Below are 15,828 nucleotides of genomic sequence, written 5' to 3'. Positions count from 1 at the left end.
TGTGTGTGGATATGTGTAATAAAGGTATATGTGCACAGTATGTGTGTGTGGATATGTGTAATAAAGGTATATGTGCACAGTATGTGTGTGTGGATATGTGTAATAAAGGTATATGTGCACAGTATGTGTGTGTGGATATGTGTAATAAAGGTATATGTGCACAGTATATGTGTGTGGATATGTGTAATAAAGGTATATGTGCACAGTATATGTGTGTGTGGATATGTGTAATAAAGGTATATGTGCACAGTATATGTGTGTGTGGATATGTGTAATAAAGGTATATGTGCACAGTATATGTGTGTGGATATGTGTAATAAAGGTATTTGTGCACAGTATATGTGTGTGGATATTTCAGCACTTCGCTATGGAAGTCCCAGCGGGTACTGGCTGCCAAGGCCTGTTGACACTTACAGTATTACAAACACTGGCATGCCCAACCACGTAAAGTCTCCCGTGGTTCCTGAGGCCAGTAATACACCATGTCAAACTGCTTTATCATCCATTACCCCATGCCCATTAAGCAGGGGTGTGGAGAGCGCCCTAGTGCTGTCACCATAGGCCTGGCTTTTTATAATGGATCCTACCAGGGGATTCTGTGCTAGATGGGCTATGACGGGCATGGTGAGCCTAGGCTGCTGTAGTGTCACCAGTCCTGGTATAGTGCTAGTGCCAGTATTTTCAGGGGAACCTTGTGCTTTGTGTCCTCCCCATCACGCTGACATCCGCCTAGGCTATCCATGCTAGTGCTGGAATTTCTATTGAGGAGGGGGGGGTACACATTTACCATAATACAAAGTACCGTGCTGATGATCATCATCAACAAGAATCCTGAGGCAGCCGCTACCGAAACAAACGCGTATACGGCTGCTTGTGCTTCAACAACCTACGTAAGGCACACTTACTGTACTTCAACTAAACAGGCCGCCCCTACGCTCCTCGTGGTCACCTCTTTTAGGGTAAGGAGATGTAATCAGCATATAGACCCAACTCTACATAGGGAGACACCCTTACATAGATTTACTGAGAGAGTAATAACGTGTAGGTCCAGCTCCACATCAACCGCACAGTGTAATGACGCACAATGACAGCCATGCATAAGAAATCCAGCAGCGGTGCTCACCAGAATGGCATTGGTCTTGTTGAAGATGGACTCCAGGTAGGTCAGTATAGGGTTGATGCCAGACAGTTGCTGTAGGCACCTCATCAGTGTAGTGATGAGGATGGGTTTGTAGTAATATGGATCTGAGAGCTCACTGCAGGTGAGAGAACTGTTCTGGAATAGAGATCAGGTCACCAACATCAGCTCCTAACTGTACCGAGAAACCCCACACAATGACCAGAAAAACCATACACACACACATATATATATATATATATATATATATATATATATCTCATGATTGTCCATAAAGAAACAAAACATTAGGCTTAGTAGAAGGAAGAAATTGTTTCCATGATCATACAACACGCCTTAGACATGGTAATACTATGCATTAACCATACGTGTTGAGTCCAGTCCGTGTCAACAAAATTATCTAAACAAAACCAAACATTTCTATGGCGGCTAATTCTAAAGTCACTGGAGTGGATGGCTGTCATTACCAGTAACCTCCTTAATGGCCGCACAGTGACAACTGTCCAATCTTAGGGGAGTGGTATAAATGCCACCCAGTGCCTGGAGTGATCGTCCATCTAATTTATAAGTCCCCTCCCCCTATGATTTTATGCAGACAATACTCCCAACCATTCGTCAGTGGGAAACGGTTACTAGTACAAAGCTTGTAGCTGAATGCAGCGTCATAGAGGCAGAGGCGTCACATAGAGAACGGTTACTAGTACAAAGCTTGTAGCTGAATGCAGAGTAATAGAGACAGAGGTGTCACATAGAGAACGGTTACTAGTACAAAGCTTGTAGCTGAATGCAGCGTCATAGAGACAGAGGTGTCACATAGAGAACGGTTACTAGTACAAAGCTTGTAGCTGAATGCAGCGTCATAGAGGCAGAGGCGTCACATAGAGAACGGTTACTAGTACAAAGCTTGTAGCTGAATGCAGAGTAATAGAGGCAGAGGCGTCACATAGAGAACGGTTACTAGTACAAAGCTTGTAGCTGAATGCAGCGTCATAGAGACAGAGGTGTCACATAGAGAACGGTTACTAGTACAAAGCTTGTAGCTGAATGCAGCGTCATAGAGGCAGAGGCGTCACATAGAGAACGGTTACTAGTACAAAGCTTGTAGCTGAATGCAGAGTAATAGAGACAGAGGTGTCACATAGAGAACGGTTACTAGTACAAAGCTTGTAGCTGAATGCAGCGTCATAGAGACAGAGGTGTCACATAGAGAACGGTTACTAGTACAAAGCTTGTAGCTGAATGCAGCGTCAGAGGCAGAGGTGTCACATAGGTGTCCCCTCCCAGGGCCTTATAATGTATATGACATACAGTCCTCCGCAAGAATCAGAAATGGTGAAATGTGAGGTCATACCTTCTTCATGATGCTCTCCTTAATCCTTTGGAACTCCCCTTTGTAGGCAGTGTTGGCCCCCCGGAGCCAGACCAGGGCCTCCAGCGCTTTTTCGTCTTTGCCTTTGGATATTAGGAAGCGCGGGGAGTCGGGCATGAAGCACAGGAGAATAAGCATCACAAATACGGGCACCTCTCCAGCTATCGCCAGCCAGCGCCATGGTAGCTTGATACCTGAGGGGAAAGATTTGGGCTATTTACGTTCACGTGAAGGGCCAGGTGGACACTAGGACCCAGTACGGTTGTATCGCATGAGCGTCTTTTCTAGTGTATTACTTTTGTAGATGCTAATAGCAACAATGCCTCACTAGGAAGAGACAGCAGAGAATGGGTTATTCAATTACTGTAGACATGACGTCATTTTCATCCATGATAGAGAATATTTGATGATCCTGGCTCCAACCTTTCTATTAGAATAGATGACAAAACAGAGAGACTGTGCAGGCAGCCATTTTGTTGCCTTACACGATACTAGTGGGCAGCCATTTTGTTGCCTTACACGATACTAGTGGGCAGCCATTTTGTTTCCTTACACGATACTAGTGATACTGATGAATTCACTAAGAACTAGTTTCATCCGGCACCTTTGTTAGTTGTATTCTCTCTGGATGACACACCATGAATTGCCCATTGGAAGTGAAGTCATACAGCACATCTGTAGTATCTTAGGGCAACGCAAACAAAGGTGGACCGTTAACTTAATCAGGCATTTGATCTGCGAGAGTTTAATCAGGATTATACATACCGAGCGCATACAGGACCAGGGCACCACAAACTGCCAATAACTGTGGACAAGCTCCCAGCGCACCCCTAACTCCCGAGTGAGAAATCTCCGAAATATACACCTAAAACACAATGGGAAATATATTTTGTGACTATTTACACATGCCAAAATCCAACCTATATGTTAAAAACTGAAAATATAGAATGTTTAAAACAGTTAAAAATTTAAAAATTATTTACTAATATAAAAGTGTATATATTATCCTGAGACCCTAATGCACTCACCACACTCATTGTATGGAAGATTCTACCTTCATTTTATGGCTTATACACGGCATCCTGTATATTTTACTAATGCCTGGCTTTATATCTCTGACTTTACCATCTGTGACTTCTAACCAAGGCTTTATATCATCTAGAGTTGTTTATTTTTATTGTCTGCTGAAGAAGAAGTTAAGGGCCATGAGGCATGAAGAAAGCAAGAAATAAAAACTCTGAAATGAAAAACCTGTACAGGTGCTTCTAGTAAAGGCTAGGCCTGAATGACATACAGTACCTGTACAGGTGCTCCTAGTAAAGGCTAGGCCTGAATGACATACAGCACCTGTACAGGTGCTCCTAGTAAAGGCTATGCCTGAATGACATACAGTACCTGTACAGGTGCTTCTAGTAAAGGCTAGGCCTGAATGACATACAGCACCTGTACAGGTGCTCCTAGTAAAGGCTAGGCCTGAATGACATACAGCACCTGTACAGGTGCTCCTAGTAAAGGCTATGCCTGAATGACATACAGCACCTGTACAGGTGCTCCTAGTAAAGGCTATGCCTGAATGACATACAGTACCTGTACAGGTGCTCCTAGTAAAGGCTAGGCCTGAGTGACATACAGTACCTGTACAGGTGCTCCTAGTAAAGGCTAGGCCTGAGTGACATACAGTACCTGTACAGGTGCTCCTAGTAAAGGCTAGGCCTGAGTGACATACAGCATCTGTACAGGTGCTCCTAGTAAAGGCTAGGCCTGAGTGACATACAGCACCTTTACAGGTGCTCCTAGTAAAGGCTAGGCCTGAGTGACATACAGCACCTGTACAGGTGCTCCTAGTAAAGGCTAGGCCTGAATGACATACAGCATCTGTACAGGTGCTCCTAGTAAAGGCTAGGCCTGAATGACATACAGTACCTGTACAGGTGCTCCTAGTAAAGGCTAGGCCTGAGTGACATACAGTACCTGTACAGGTGCTCCTAGTAAAGGCTATGGCTGAATGACATACAGTACCTGTACAGGTGCTCCTAGTAAAGGCTAGGCCTGAGTGACATACAGCACCTGTACAGGTGCTCCTAGTAAAGGCTAGGCCTGAATGACATACAGCATCTGTACAGGTGCTCCTAGTAAAGGCTAGGCCTGAATGACATACAGTACCTGTACAGGTGCTCCTAGTAAAGGCTAGGCCTGAGTGACATACAGTACCTGTACAGGTGCTCCTAGTAAAGGCTATGGCTGAATGACATACAGTACCTGTACAGGTGCTCCTAGTAAAGGCTAGGCCTGAGTGACATACAGCACCTGTACAGGTGCTCCTAGTAAAGGCTATGCCTGAGTGACATACAGTATCTGTACAGGTGCTCCTAGTAAAGGCTATGGCTGAATGACATACAGTACCTGTACAGGTGCTCCTAGTAAAGGCTATGCCTGAGTGACATACAGTATCTGTACAGGTGCTCCTAGTAAAGGCTATGGCTGAATGACAAACAGTACCTGTACAGGTGCTCCTAGTAAAGGCTATGGCTGAATGACAAACAGTACCTGTACAGGTGCTCCTAGTAAAGGCTAGGCCTGAGTGACATACAGTACCTGTACAGGTGCTCCTAGTAAAGGCTATGCCTGAGTGACATACAGTACCTGTACAGGTGCTCCTAGTAAAGGCTAGGCCTGAGTGACATACAGTACCTGTACAGGTGCTCCTAGTAAAGGCTATGGCTGAATGACATACAGTACCTGTACAGGTGCTCCTAGTAAAGGCTATGCCTGAGTGACATACAGTATCTGTACAGGTGCTCCTAGTAAAGGCTATGGCTGAATAACATACAGCACCTGTACAGGTGCTCCTAGTAAAGGCTAGGCCTGAATGACCTATCTGTAGATTTGGCGTGCAAATAAATGCATTCTTACATCACGTATGTGGACTTACATCTAACTCTAAATGAGGCTCATTTATCTTCTAAGTATCAATATAAATACCTACTTTCTTTCTTATGTGTGTGATGTTCCATACAATATGTTTTTAGAATAATTTTGTTTGAATAATAATTTATTAGTACTAATATATAATTATTGCATGTAATATTCCTCCTGGTTTCTGTGATAGGGGGCTTATACATCTGATAATATAGGATTATTCGCAGCGTTGCTGTTTTCATTTCCTATGATATTACGCGGTTGTGGAATGATTAATACTGGAGTCAGGGCATCGGGGGAACGTCAGTAAGCTCAGTCTTCTCTGATAATTATAAGGAATACAGGGGGAAGATGAATGTCATGTTTGTCATGCTCCTTATTAGATGATATGGTGCTTTGTGCTGAATGTAACCCTGGCTCTATAACCCACAAGGGCTCCACTGTCCCCAGCCACACAGAGGGGGTCACCAGTCACATGCTGCAGCTATTTCTGTACGGAGGGCTCGTGCCTCCGCTGCTAGGTATGTTGGGGCTATTTATTAGGATACAGTATATATCTAAAGGACAATAATAAGCTCTGCCATGTATACATTACTTTATTATAATTATCCAACATGTTTATGCTTAAAGTGTTTCCACCAAATCTATTACTACAGTGGTTCTCAAACTCGGTCCTCAGGACCCCACACAGGTCACGTTTTCCAGGTCACCCAGCAGGTGCACAGGTGTACTCATTACTCACTTACACATTTTAAAAGATCCACAGATGGAACTAAATTATTTCACTTGTGATTCTGTGAGGAGACCTGGAAAACATGCACTGTTTGGGTTCCTGAGGACAGAGTTTAAGAACCTGTGTATTACTAAATCAAAACAAGCGATTACAGATTTATTATATATTGGATAAAGTATAATTTTCGATAGGCCAAATCCACATCATATACATTTAATTCCAGTGGGGAATGAAAGTGTAACACAATGTTCCTCAGATTTGGTCCGCAAGATGCTCCAGGTTTTACAGGTATCAATGCTTGAGCACAGATGGTTTAATCAAAATTGTAGCGGTACTAATTAAACCACCTATGCTCAAGCATGTATATCCTTAACACCTAGGCTGTTAGGGGTCTACTTACTATCCATCAGGTTTACAATGTGCAACTCCTCTGATGATCAGGAATTACTATTGCCCTTTGGAATCTGTCAGACAATGCCGTTAATGTGAACTCCCCCCCCCGTGTGCCCTAAGGGCCGTGTTTAAGAAGCACTGGTCTGGAGCATTCAGCTACCTGGAGGTGTTGTAGCACCTTCTAGAAGCTCTAGGACTTTGGTGCAGGCCACAGCAGAGATAGTCTGGGTGGAATTCCAGGACTGCGGATGACCACCGTTGGTGGGAGTGAGATGACCACCCGGCTGCTTTAGGAGAGGGCAGGTGCCCATTGAGATCTGAGCACGAATGATACCTGAATGGAGGATTCGATGCAGATTGGCCAGCGACGTGTATTGGCAGCAGGAGCTGTCTTATGAGGAATCGGTAGATGTCTGAAGGTAGGTTCCGATCAACCTGCAGGGTGTAAGCAATGCTTCCATTGTGCTGTAATACTGCTGTGCTCACTACACTTCTATACCCGGTCACTTTATCCAATTATAGATTTTCCTAATTAGAACTCACTGTAATTATTTCATACTTGGTGGAATAGGGCAACTTCAAATTTAGGGCATAATCATGGGGGTTAATTATCCCTCCTGTGAGGATAATGTATACATTGAAGGGTTTAAATCCAGTTACATTCTGGAAAAGGAGCTGTAGATCCCGTCCATCCAGAAATAGCTGGGGTATGTGAGCAATGTCCTGGCTGTGTGGCTGGGGACAGAGGAGCCCTTGTAGGGGACAGTGACATGGTTCCATTCAGCACAAGCCACCATGACATTTCCTTAGCACTATGACAAAGCGGAAATGTACCTTCTGGCTGTATCTCGATCACAGGATTTCTACACATTATTAGCAAGAACGGAACAATTTGTGTAGCCCCCAATATGATCTTTATTCCTTGTCTTTTCCTACAGGAATCCAATGTCCGCAAGATTACACTGCTAGTCACATGACTGATATGTACATCGTATAGGAACTGGAGTAAGGCTACATGTGGGATCCATAGGGAACCAATACACCGGTGTGTCACTAGCCATAGGTATACATAGGGAACCAATACACCTGTGTGTCACTAGCCATAGGTATACATAGGGAACCAATACACCTGTGTGTCACTAGCCATAGGTATACATAGGGAACCAATACACCTGTGTGTCACTAGCCATAGGCATACATAGGGAACCAATACACCTGTGTGTCACTAGCCATAGGCATACATAGGGAACCAATACACCTGTGTGTCACTAGCCATAGGCATACATAGGGAACCAATACACCTGTGTGTCACTAGCCATAGGTATACATAGGGAACCAATACACCGGTGTGTCACTAGCCATAGGTATACATAGGGAACCAATACACCTGTGTGTCACTAGCCATTGGTATACATGGGTCACTAATACACCGGTGTGTCACTAGCCATAGGTATACATGGGTCACTAATACACCGGTGTGTCACTAGCCATAGGTATACATAGGGAACCAATACACCTGTGTGTCACTAGCCATAGGTATACATGGGTCACCAATACACCTGTGTGTCACTAGCCATAGGTATACATGGGTCACCAATACACCTGTGTGTCACTAGCCATAGGTATACATGGGTCACCAATACACCTGTGTGTCACTAGCCATAGGTATACATGGGTCACCAATACACCTGTGTGTCACTAGCCATAGGTATACATGGGTCACCAATACACCTGTGTGTCACTAGCCATAGGTATACATGGGTCACCAATACACCTGTGTGTCACTAGCCATAGGTATACATGGGTCACCAATACACCTGTGTGTCACTAGCCATAGGCATATATAGGTCACCAATACACCGGTGTGTCACTAGCCATAGGTATACATAGGGAACCAATACACCTGTGTGTCACTAGCCATAGGTATACATAGGGAACCAATACACCTGTGTGTCACTAGCCATAGGTATACATAGGGAACCAATACACCTGTGTGTCACTAGCCATAGGTATACATGGGTCACTAATACACCGGTGTGTCACTAGCCATAGGTATACATAGGGAACCAATACACCTGTGTGTCACTAGCCATAGGTATACATAGGGAACCAATACACCTGTGTGTCACTAGCCATAGGTATACATAGGGAACCAATACACCTGTGTGTCACTAGCAATAAGCATACATAGGGAACCAATACACCTGTGTGTCACTAGCCATAGGTATACATAGGGAACCAATACACCTGTGTGTCACTAGCCATAGGTATACATAGGGAACCAATACACCTGTGTGTCACTAGCCATAGGTATACATGGGTCACTAATACACCGGTGTGTCACTAGCCATAGGTATACATAGGGAACCAATACACCTGTGTGTCACTAGCCATAGGTATACATGGGTCACTAATACACCGGTGTGTCACTAGCCATAGGCATACATAGGGAACCAATACACCTGTGTGTCACTAGCCATAGGTATACATAGGGAACCAATACACCTGTGTGTCACTAGCCATAGGTATACATAGGGAACCAATACACCTGTGTGTCACTAGCCATAGGTATACATAGGGAACCAATACACCTGTGTGTCACTAGCCATAGGTATACATAGGGAACCAATACACCTGTGTGTCACTAGCCATAGGCATACATAGGGAACCAATACACCTGTGTGTCACTAGCCATAGATATACATAGGGAACCAATACACCTGTGTGTCACTAGCCATAGGTATACATAGGGAACCAATACACCTGTGTGTCACTAGCAATAAGCATACATAGGGAACCAATACACCTGTGTGTCACTAGCCATAGGTATACATAGGGAACCAATACACCTGTGTGTCACTAGCCATAGGTATACATAGGGAACCAATACACCTGTGTGTCACTAGCCATAGGTATACATGGGTCACTAATACACCGGTGTGTCACTAGCCATAGGTATACATAGGGAACCAATACACCTGTGTGTCACTAGCCATAGGTATACATGGGTCACTAATACACCGGTGTGTCACTAGCCATAGGCATACATAGGGAACCAATACACCTGTGTGTCACTAGCCATAGGTATACATAGGGAACCAATACACCTGTGTGTCACTAGCCATAGGTATACATAGGGAACCAATACACCTGTGTGTCACTAGCCATAGGCATACATAGGGAACCAATACACCTGTGTGTCACTAGCCATAGGTATACATAGGGAACCAATACACCTGTGTGTCACTAGCCATAGGTATACATGGGTCACTAATACACCTGTGTGTCACTAGCCATAGGCATATATAGGTCACCAATACACCGGTGTGTCACTAGCCATAGGTATACATGGGTCACTAATACACCTGTGTGTCACTAGCCATAGGTATACATGGGTCACTAATACACCTGTGTGTCACTAGCCATAGGCATATATAGGTCACCAATACACCGGTGTGTCACTAGCCATAGGTATACATGGGTCACCGGCCTCATTCTAGTAGTCCTGTATTTATTTTATAATTGTCGATATTTTGACTTTCTGAGTATTAACTGCTGACCTCATGTCCTTGCTAAGGGAGAAAGTGGATTATGGGGATAGTCGTTGTGTTATCTAGGAGTTCTAGTGCTCAACATAGGTATGAATCTAATAGGACTATACACATATTGTTTAAATAAACCTTGAAAAATGTATGGAGGTGCACGCTGAGAGTGACATAGGAGTATGATTGGTCGGGAGGGGAAAGCGCTATCGGTCGGGCATTGCAGATTTTTTTACACAATCATCTGAAATTTGCAGAATTGCCACAATAGATTGCTGATGTACGAGCACCTAAAGATAGATAAATCATCTTTGAGGATCTGTACACACATTTCACCTTTCTCTAATGGGGCAGCGTTTCTACCTGTCCCTGGTGGCTTACATAAACAGCGATGTAATCATCATACATCAGCTATCGATTGTGTCAATTCTGTCATTTGCAGATGATTGTGTATAAATATCTGCAATGTATGGGCTTCACAGATCGCAGATTGCAACCAAAATGTGATTGGAATCGGTAAATCAGGTTGTCCAACATGTTGGATGTCACAGATGGATTGGGGCTGTAGATTGCTAGTGTATGGAGATGAGCAGCAGATGTGCAGACCGTTACTAGTAACATGATGGAGCCTTTCACGATTGGCAGATCTGTGTTTGCTGCAATCGATCTGCAAATCACTGAAAAAGATCTGTAATGTATGGGCGCAGATTGGTAAATCCTAATATCGGGCAACAAATCTTCAAATTGTTCACTTGTGGTTTTCTGGTTGCTGATGTATGGGGGTCTATAGTCATTGCCTCAGATTGCTGATGTATGGGGGCCTATAGTCATTGCCTCAGATTGCTGATGTATGGGGGCCTATAGTCATTGCCTCAGATTGCTGATGTATGGGGGCCTATAGTTATTGCCTCAGATTGCTGATGTATGGGGGGCCTATAGTCACTTCCTCAGATTGCTGATGTATGGGGGGCCTATAGTCACTTCCTCAGATTGCTGATGTATGGGGGCCTATAGTCATTGCCTCAGATTGCTGATGTATGGGGGTCTATAGTCACTTCCTCAGATTGCTGATGTATGGGGGCTTTAAACCTCTACATACTACTTTTATTCCATCATCTGCAGCCGCCATCAATGTGGTAACATGGGTAGGGCTAGTCCATGTCTCCTGCCCAAGGTTCCAGGCTCACACAAAGGACCCATCATCTATACACAGTGAAATAAGCCATTTTAAGGGCCAAACCAATAATTATGTTAGTACGGTCTATAAATGCTGTAGGAGTCAATAACAGCACTGAGCTGTGAGGCACTCTGGGAATTAGCCTATCATTCAGCGTGTGTGTCTCATGCCTCGGGAATGTCACTGGTTCCTTTCAAATTAATAGACAGTATTTTTGTATGAACACTGCTTCAGTCCCCAGAATGGTCTCATAGACTCTGCTTATATGCCAATGGGCAAAACTATACATAAAGCATGTTCTATAGAGGATGGACACATTTATAATCCTCCTCTAAACCTATCCTGGCCCATCAGAGGTACGGCCAGCCGGCCACTTACCGGTATGGATGATGACGTTAGGCCTCCTGCCAGGCCTGTTAGGATCCTGCCCAGAAGTAACATAGAGATATGTTGAGCGCTGCCCATGAGAAGGAAGCCCACAGCCGCAGGTAGAGCGGAGAACATGATGCTCAGTTTACGTCCAAGCCGGTCATTTAGGAACATCGAGCTTAAACCTCCAACGCAGCAGCCCAGAGCAAAGACAGACTGGCAAAGAGAGCAGAGCGACAGTGCAGGCTGTTCTGTGATACTTTCACTAATGTTCATTAATAGACAATTAAAAAAATGTGTATAATTGCCAATATTTGGTTTTATTTTCTGAGATGGTCTGTCAGGTGCAGTGCTCTATGGCACACAGTTAATGTATAGCATTTATTATTCCTTTAAACAATAGGTATATTTCAGTACAACTAAACCATTTTATTCTCTCTTTCATTAACATTTAATTTAAAGAACAAATTGCAAAACTAAAACATGCATCAGACACATTAAATAGTGAAATATGTACTTGCATTGGGCAAATTCTAGGAAAACAATTTACACTTATAAATTATGAATACAGGGTACTGTCAAAGTAAATTAGAGACAGCTTTCAAGTTTGCTAGTGTGGCCAATATGTTTATTAGCTGTTGTGTTGACATCACTGAGAATGCAGCCTATCTTTTCACTAGGAGCCAGTGACATCACTGAGAGTGCAGCCTATCCTTTCACTAGGAGCCAGTGACATCACTGAGAATGCAGCCTATCCTTTCACTAGGAGTCAGTGACATCACTGAGAATGCAGCCTATCCAATCACTAGGAGCCAGTGACATCACTGAGAATGCAGCCTATCCAGTCAATAGGAACCAATTACATCACTGAGAATGCAACCTATCCAGTCACTAGGAACCAGTGACATCACTGACAGTGCAGCCTATCCAGTCACTGGGAACCAATTACATCACTGAGAATGCAGCCTATCCAGTCACTAGGAACCAATTACATCACTGACAGTGCAGCCTATCCAGTCACTAGGAGCCAGTGACATCACTGAGAATGCAGCCTATCCAGTCACTAGGAACCAATTACATAACTGAGAATGCAGCCTATCCAGTCACTAGGAGCCAGTGACATCACTGAGAATGCAGCCTATCCAGTCACTAGGAGCCAGTGACATCACTGAGAATGCAGCCTATCCAGTCACTAGGAACCAATTACATCACTGACAGTGCAGCCTATCCAGTCACTAGGAGCCAGTGACATCACTGAGAATGCAGCCTATCCAGTCACTAGGAGCCAGTGACATCACTGAGAATGCAGCCTATCCAGTCACTAGGAACCAATTACATCACTGAGAATGCAGCCTATCCAGTCACTAGGAGCCAGTGACATCACTGAGAATGCAGCCTATCCAGTCACTAGGAGCCAGTGACATCACTGAGAATGCAGCCTATCCAGTCACTAGGAGCCAATTACATCACTGACAGTGCAGCCTATCCAGTCACTAGGAACCAATGACATCACTGACAGTGCAGCCTATCCAGTCACTAGGAACCAATGACATCACTGAGAATGCAGCCTATCCAGTCACTAGGAACCAATTACATCACTGACAGTGCAGCCTATCCAGTCACTAGGAACCAATTACATCATTGACAGTGCAGCCTATCCAGTCACTAGGAACCAATTACATCACTGACAGTGCAGCCTACCCAGTCACTAGGAACCAATTACATCACTGACAGTGCAGCCTATCCAGTCACTAGGAACCAATTACATCACTGACAGTGCAGCCTACCCAGTCACTAGGAACCAATTACATCACTGAGAATGCAGTCTACTAAGTCAGAACCAGTGACATCACTGAGGCATGAGGTGCTCTTTACAAGACCAAACTAATCTGTATTATCGGGCCACTTGTAAGTGAGAGAAGAAACAAAACAGAAAGATTTATACCCCAAACCAGGACTGTTCTTCGTCTGTAATGTGCAGACTGGGATCACCGTCTCTTTCCAGAGCTGGGATCACTGGTGAGGGGTAAACCAGGGCATAGCCGAATGTGAAGTTCCCGAGGACTGCAGAAAATGCAGCCAGCAACATCTTCTTGTTGTCTAGTGTTCTGCAAATGAGGAGACAGAAGAGTTTGTTTGCTGTTGTTATTGGTACAGATTAATAGGACACAAGTTATCCGACATCTATATCATTAGGTTGGTGCACTTATCATTCCATCAAGCAAAGGCCAAGCTGCACTCTGTCCCAAATATATTAATACTGTTGTACAGTGGTTCTCAAACTCGGTCCTCAGGATCCCACACAGTTCACATTTCCCAGGTCACCCCGCAAGTGCACAGGTGTATTCATTACTCACTGACACATTTCCCAGGTCACCCAGCAAGTGCACAGGTGTATTCATTACTCACTGACACATTTCCCAGGTCACCCAGCAGGAGCACAGGTGTAATCATTACTCACTGACACATTTCCCAGGTCACCCAGCAGGAGCACAGGTGTATTCATTACTCACTGACACATTTCCCAGGTCACCCAGCAGGAGCACAGGTGTATTCATTACTCACTGACACATTTCCCAGGTCACCCAGCAGGAGCACAGGTGTATTCATTACTCACTGACACATTTCCCAGGTCACCCAGCAGGAGCACAGGTGTATTCATTACTCACTGACACATTTCCCAGGTCACCCAGCAGGAGCACAGGTGTATTCATTACTCACTGATACATTTCCCAGGTCACACAGCAGGTGCACAGGTGTATTCATTACTCACTGATACATTTCCCAGGTCACCCAGCAGGTGCACAGGTGTATTCATTACTCACTGACACATTCCCCAGGTCACCCAGCAGGTGCACAGGTGTAATCATTACTCACTGACACATTTCCCAGGTCACCCAGCAGGTGCACAGGTGTATTCATTACTCACTGACACATTTCCCAGGTCACCCAGCAGGTGCACAGGTGTATTCATTACTCACTGATACATTTCCCAGGTCACCCAGCAGGTGCACAGGTGTATTCATTACTCACTGACACATTTCCCAGGTCACCCAGCAGGTGTACAGGTGTACTCATTACTCACTGACACATTTCCCAGGTCACCCAGCAGGTGCACAGGTGTAATCATTACTCACTGACACATTTCCCAGGTCACCCAGCAGGTGCACAGGTGTACTCATTACTCACTGATACATTTCCCAGGTCACCCAGCAGGTGCACAGGTGTAATCATTACTCACTGACACATTTCCCAGGTCACCCAGCAGGTGCACAGGTGTAATCATTACTCACTGACACATTTCCCAGGTCACCCAGCAGGAGCACAGGTGTATTCATTACTCACTGACACTTTTCCCAGGTCACCCAGCAGGAGCACAGGTGTAATCATTACTCACTGACACATTTCCCAGGTCACCCAGCAGGTGTACAGGTGTACTCATTACTCACTGACACATTTCCCAGGTCACCCAGCAGGTGCACAGGTGTAATCATTACTCACTGACACATTTCCCAGGTCACCCAGCAGGTGCACAGGTGTACTCATTACTCACTGATACATTTCCCAGGTCACCCAGCAGGTGCACAGGTGTAATCATTACTCACTGACACATTTCCCAGGTCACCCAGCAGGTGCACAGGTGTAATCATTACTCACTGACACATTCCCCAGGTCACCCAGCAGGTGCACAGGTGTACTCATTACTCACTGACACATTTCCCAGGTCACCCAGCAGGAGCACAGGTGTATTCATTACTCACTGACACTTTTCCCAGGTCACCCAGCAGGTGCACAGGTGTACTCATTACTCACTGACACATTTTAAAAGATCCACAAGTGGAGATAATGATTTCACTTGTGATTCTGTGAGGAGACCTGGAAAACATGCACTGTTTGGGGTCCCTAGGACCGAGTTTGAGAACCTGTGCTGTAGAAGATTGTTAAACTGTGCCCATAACTAATACATTCATTCACCTCCACTGACTCCCACAAATTATATCAGTTATTTCCCCCTTAAATAGGCAACTGAGTTCTATGATAGATACGTTTCAGGAATTTGGGGTGCGAGCAAGTGAGACTATGGGTCCAGAACTAAAGCTGGATCGGCGGCTCCCATGTAACAGTGCTGTATATATTAAACATCTAATAACACTAACAAATATCTAGATCTGGGCACAGATATCGTCT

The 15,828-nt window shown here is 44.7% G+C and overlaps 3 protein-coding genes across 8 annotated transcripts in view; 2 read left to right on the top strand and 1 right to left on the bottom strand.

Moving 5' to 3' along the window:
• SLC2A6 (solute carrier family 2 member 6) overlaps window positions 1-15,828 on the bottom strand; it is a 387,913-nt gene that overhangs the window by 10,051 nt on the left and 362,034 nt on the right. For all 4 annotated transcript variants that reach the window (XM_088459711.1, XM_088459712.1, XM_088459710.1 and 1 more), the window contains 5 exons: window positions 13,586-13,748; window positions 11,650-11,856; window positions 3,273-3,372; window positions 2,490-2,701; window positions 1,124-1,276 (listed from right to left, as the gene is read on the bottom strand). In XM_088459711.1, coding sequence (XP_088315837.1) covers window positions 1,124-1,276; window positions 2,490-2,701; window positions 3,273-3,372; window positions 11,650-11,856; window positions 13,586-13,729 — 816 coding nt within the window. In that variant the 5' untranslated portion in view covers window positions 13,730-13,748. The remainder of the gene's footprint in view (window positions 1-1,123; window positions 1,277-2,489; window positions 2,702-3,272; window positions 3,373-11,649; window positions 11,857-13,585; window positions 13,749-15,828) is intronic.
• Window positions 1-15,828, top strand: part of LOC148473364 (uncharacterized) — an 86,633-nt gene that overhangs the window by 16,065 nt on the left and 54,740 nt on the right. The window contains exon 1 of one of the 2 annotated variants that reach the window (XM_088459715.1): window positions 6,921-6,971. The exons of the other annotated variant lie outside the window; for it this stretch is intronic. Coding sequence (XP_088315841.1) covers window positions 6,962-6,971 — 10 coding nt within the window. The 5' untranslated portion in view covers window positions 6,921-6,961. Of the gene's footprint in view, window positions 1-6,920; window positions 6,972-15,828 lie in introns of those variants that run through there. 2 annotated transcript variants of the gene reach the window in all.
• CACFD1 (calcium channel flower domain containing 1) overlaps window positions 1-15,828 on the top strand; it is a 110,291-nt gene that overhangs the window by 42,185 nt on the left and 52,278 nt on the right. The gene's annotated exons all lie outside the window — the stretch shown is intronic.

This window comes from Taudactylus pleione, unplaced genomic scaffold (assembly GCF_031769625.1).
Source record: "Taudactylus pleione unplaced genomic scaffold, aTauple2 ptg000927l, whole genome shotgun sequence".
NCBI lineage: Eukaryota > Metazoa > Chordata > Amphibia > Anura > Myobatrachidae > Taudactylus > Taudactylus pleione.
The sequence above is the reverse complement of the archived record's forward strand: the minus strand, read 5'-3'. Positions and strand labels throughout refer to the sequence as shown.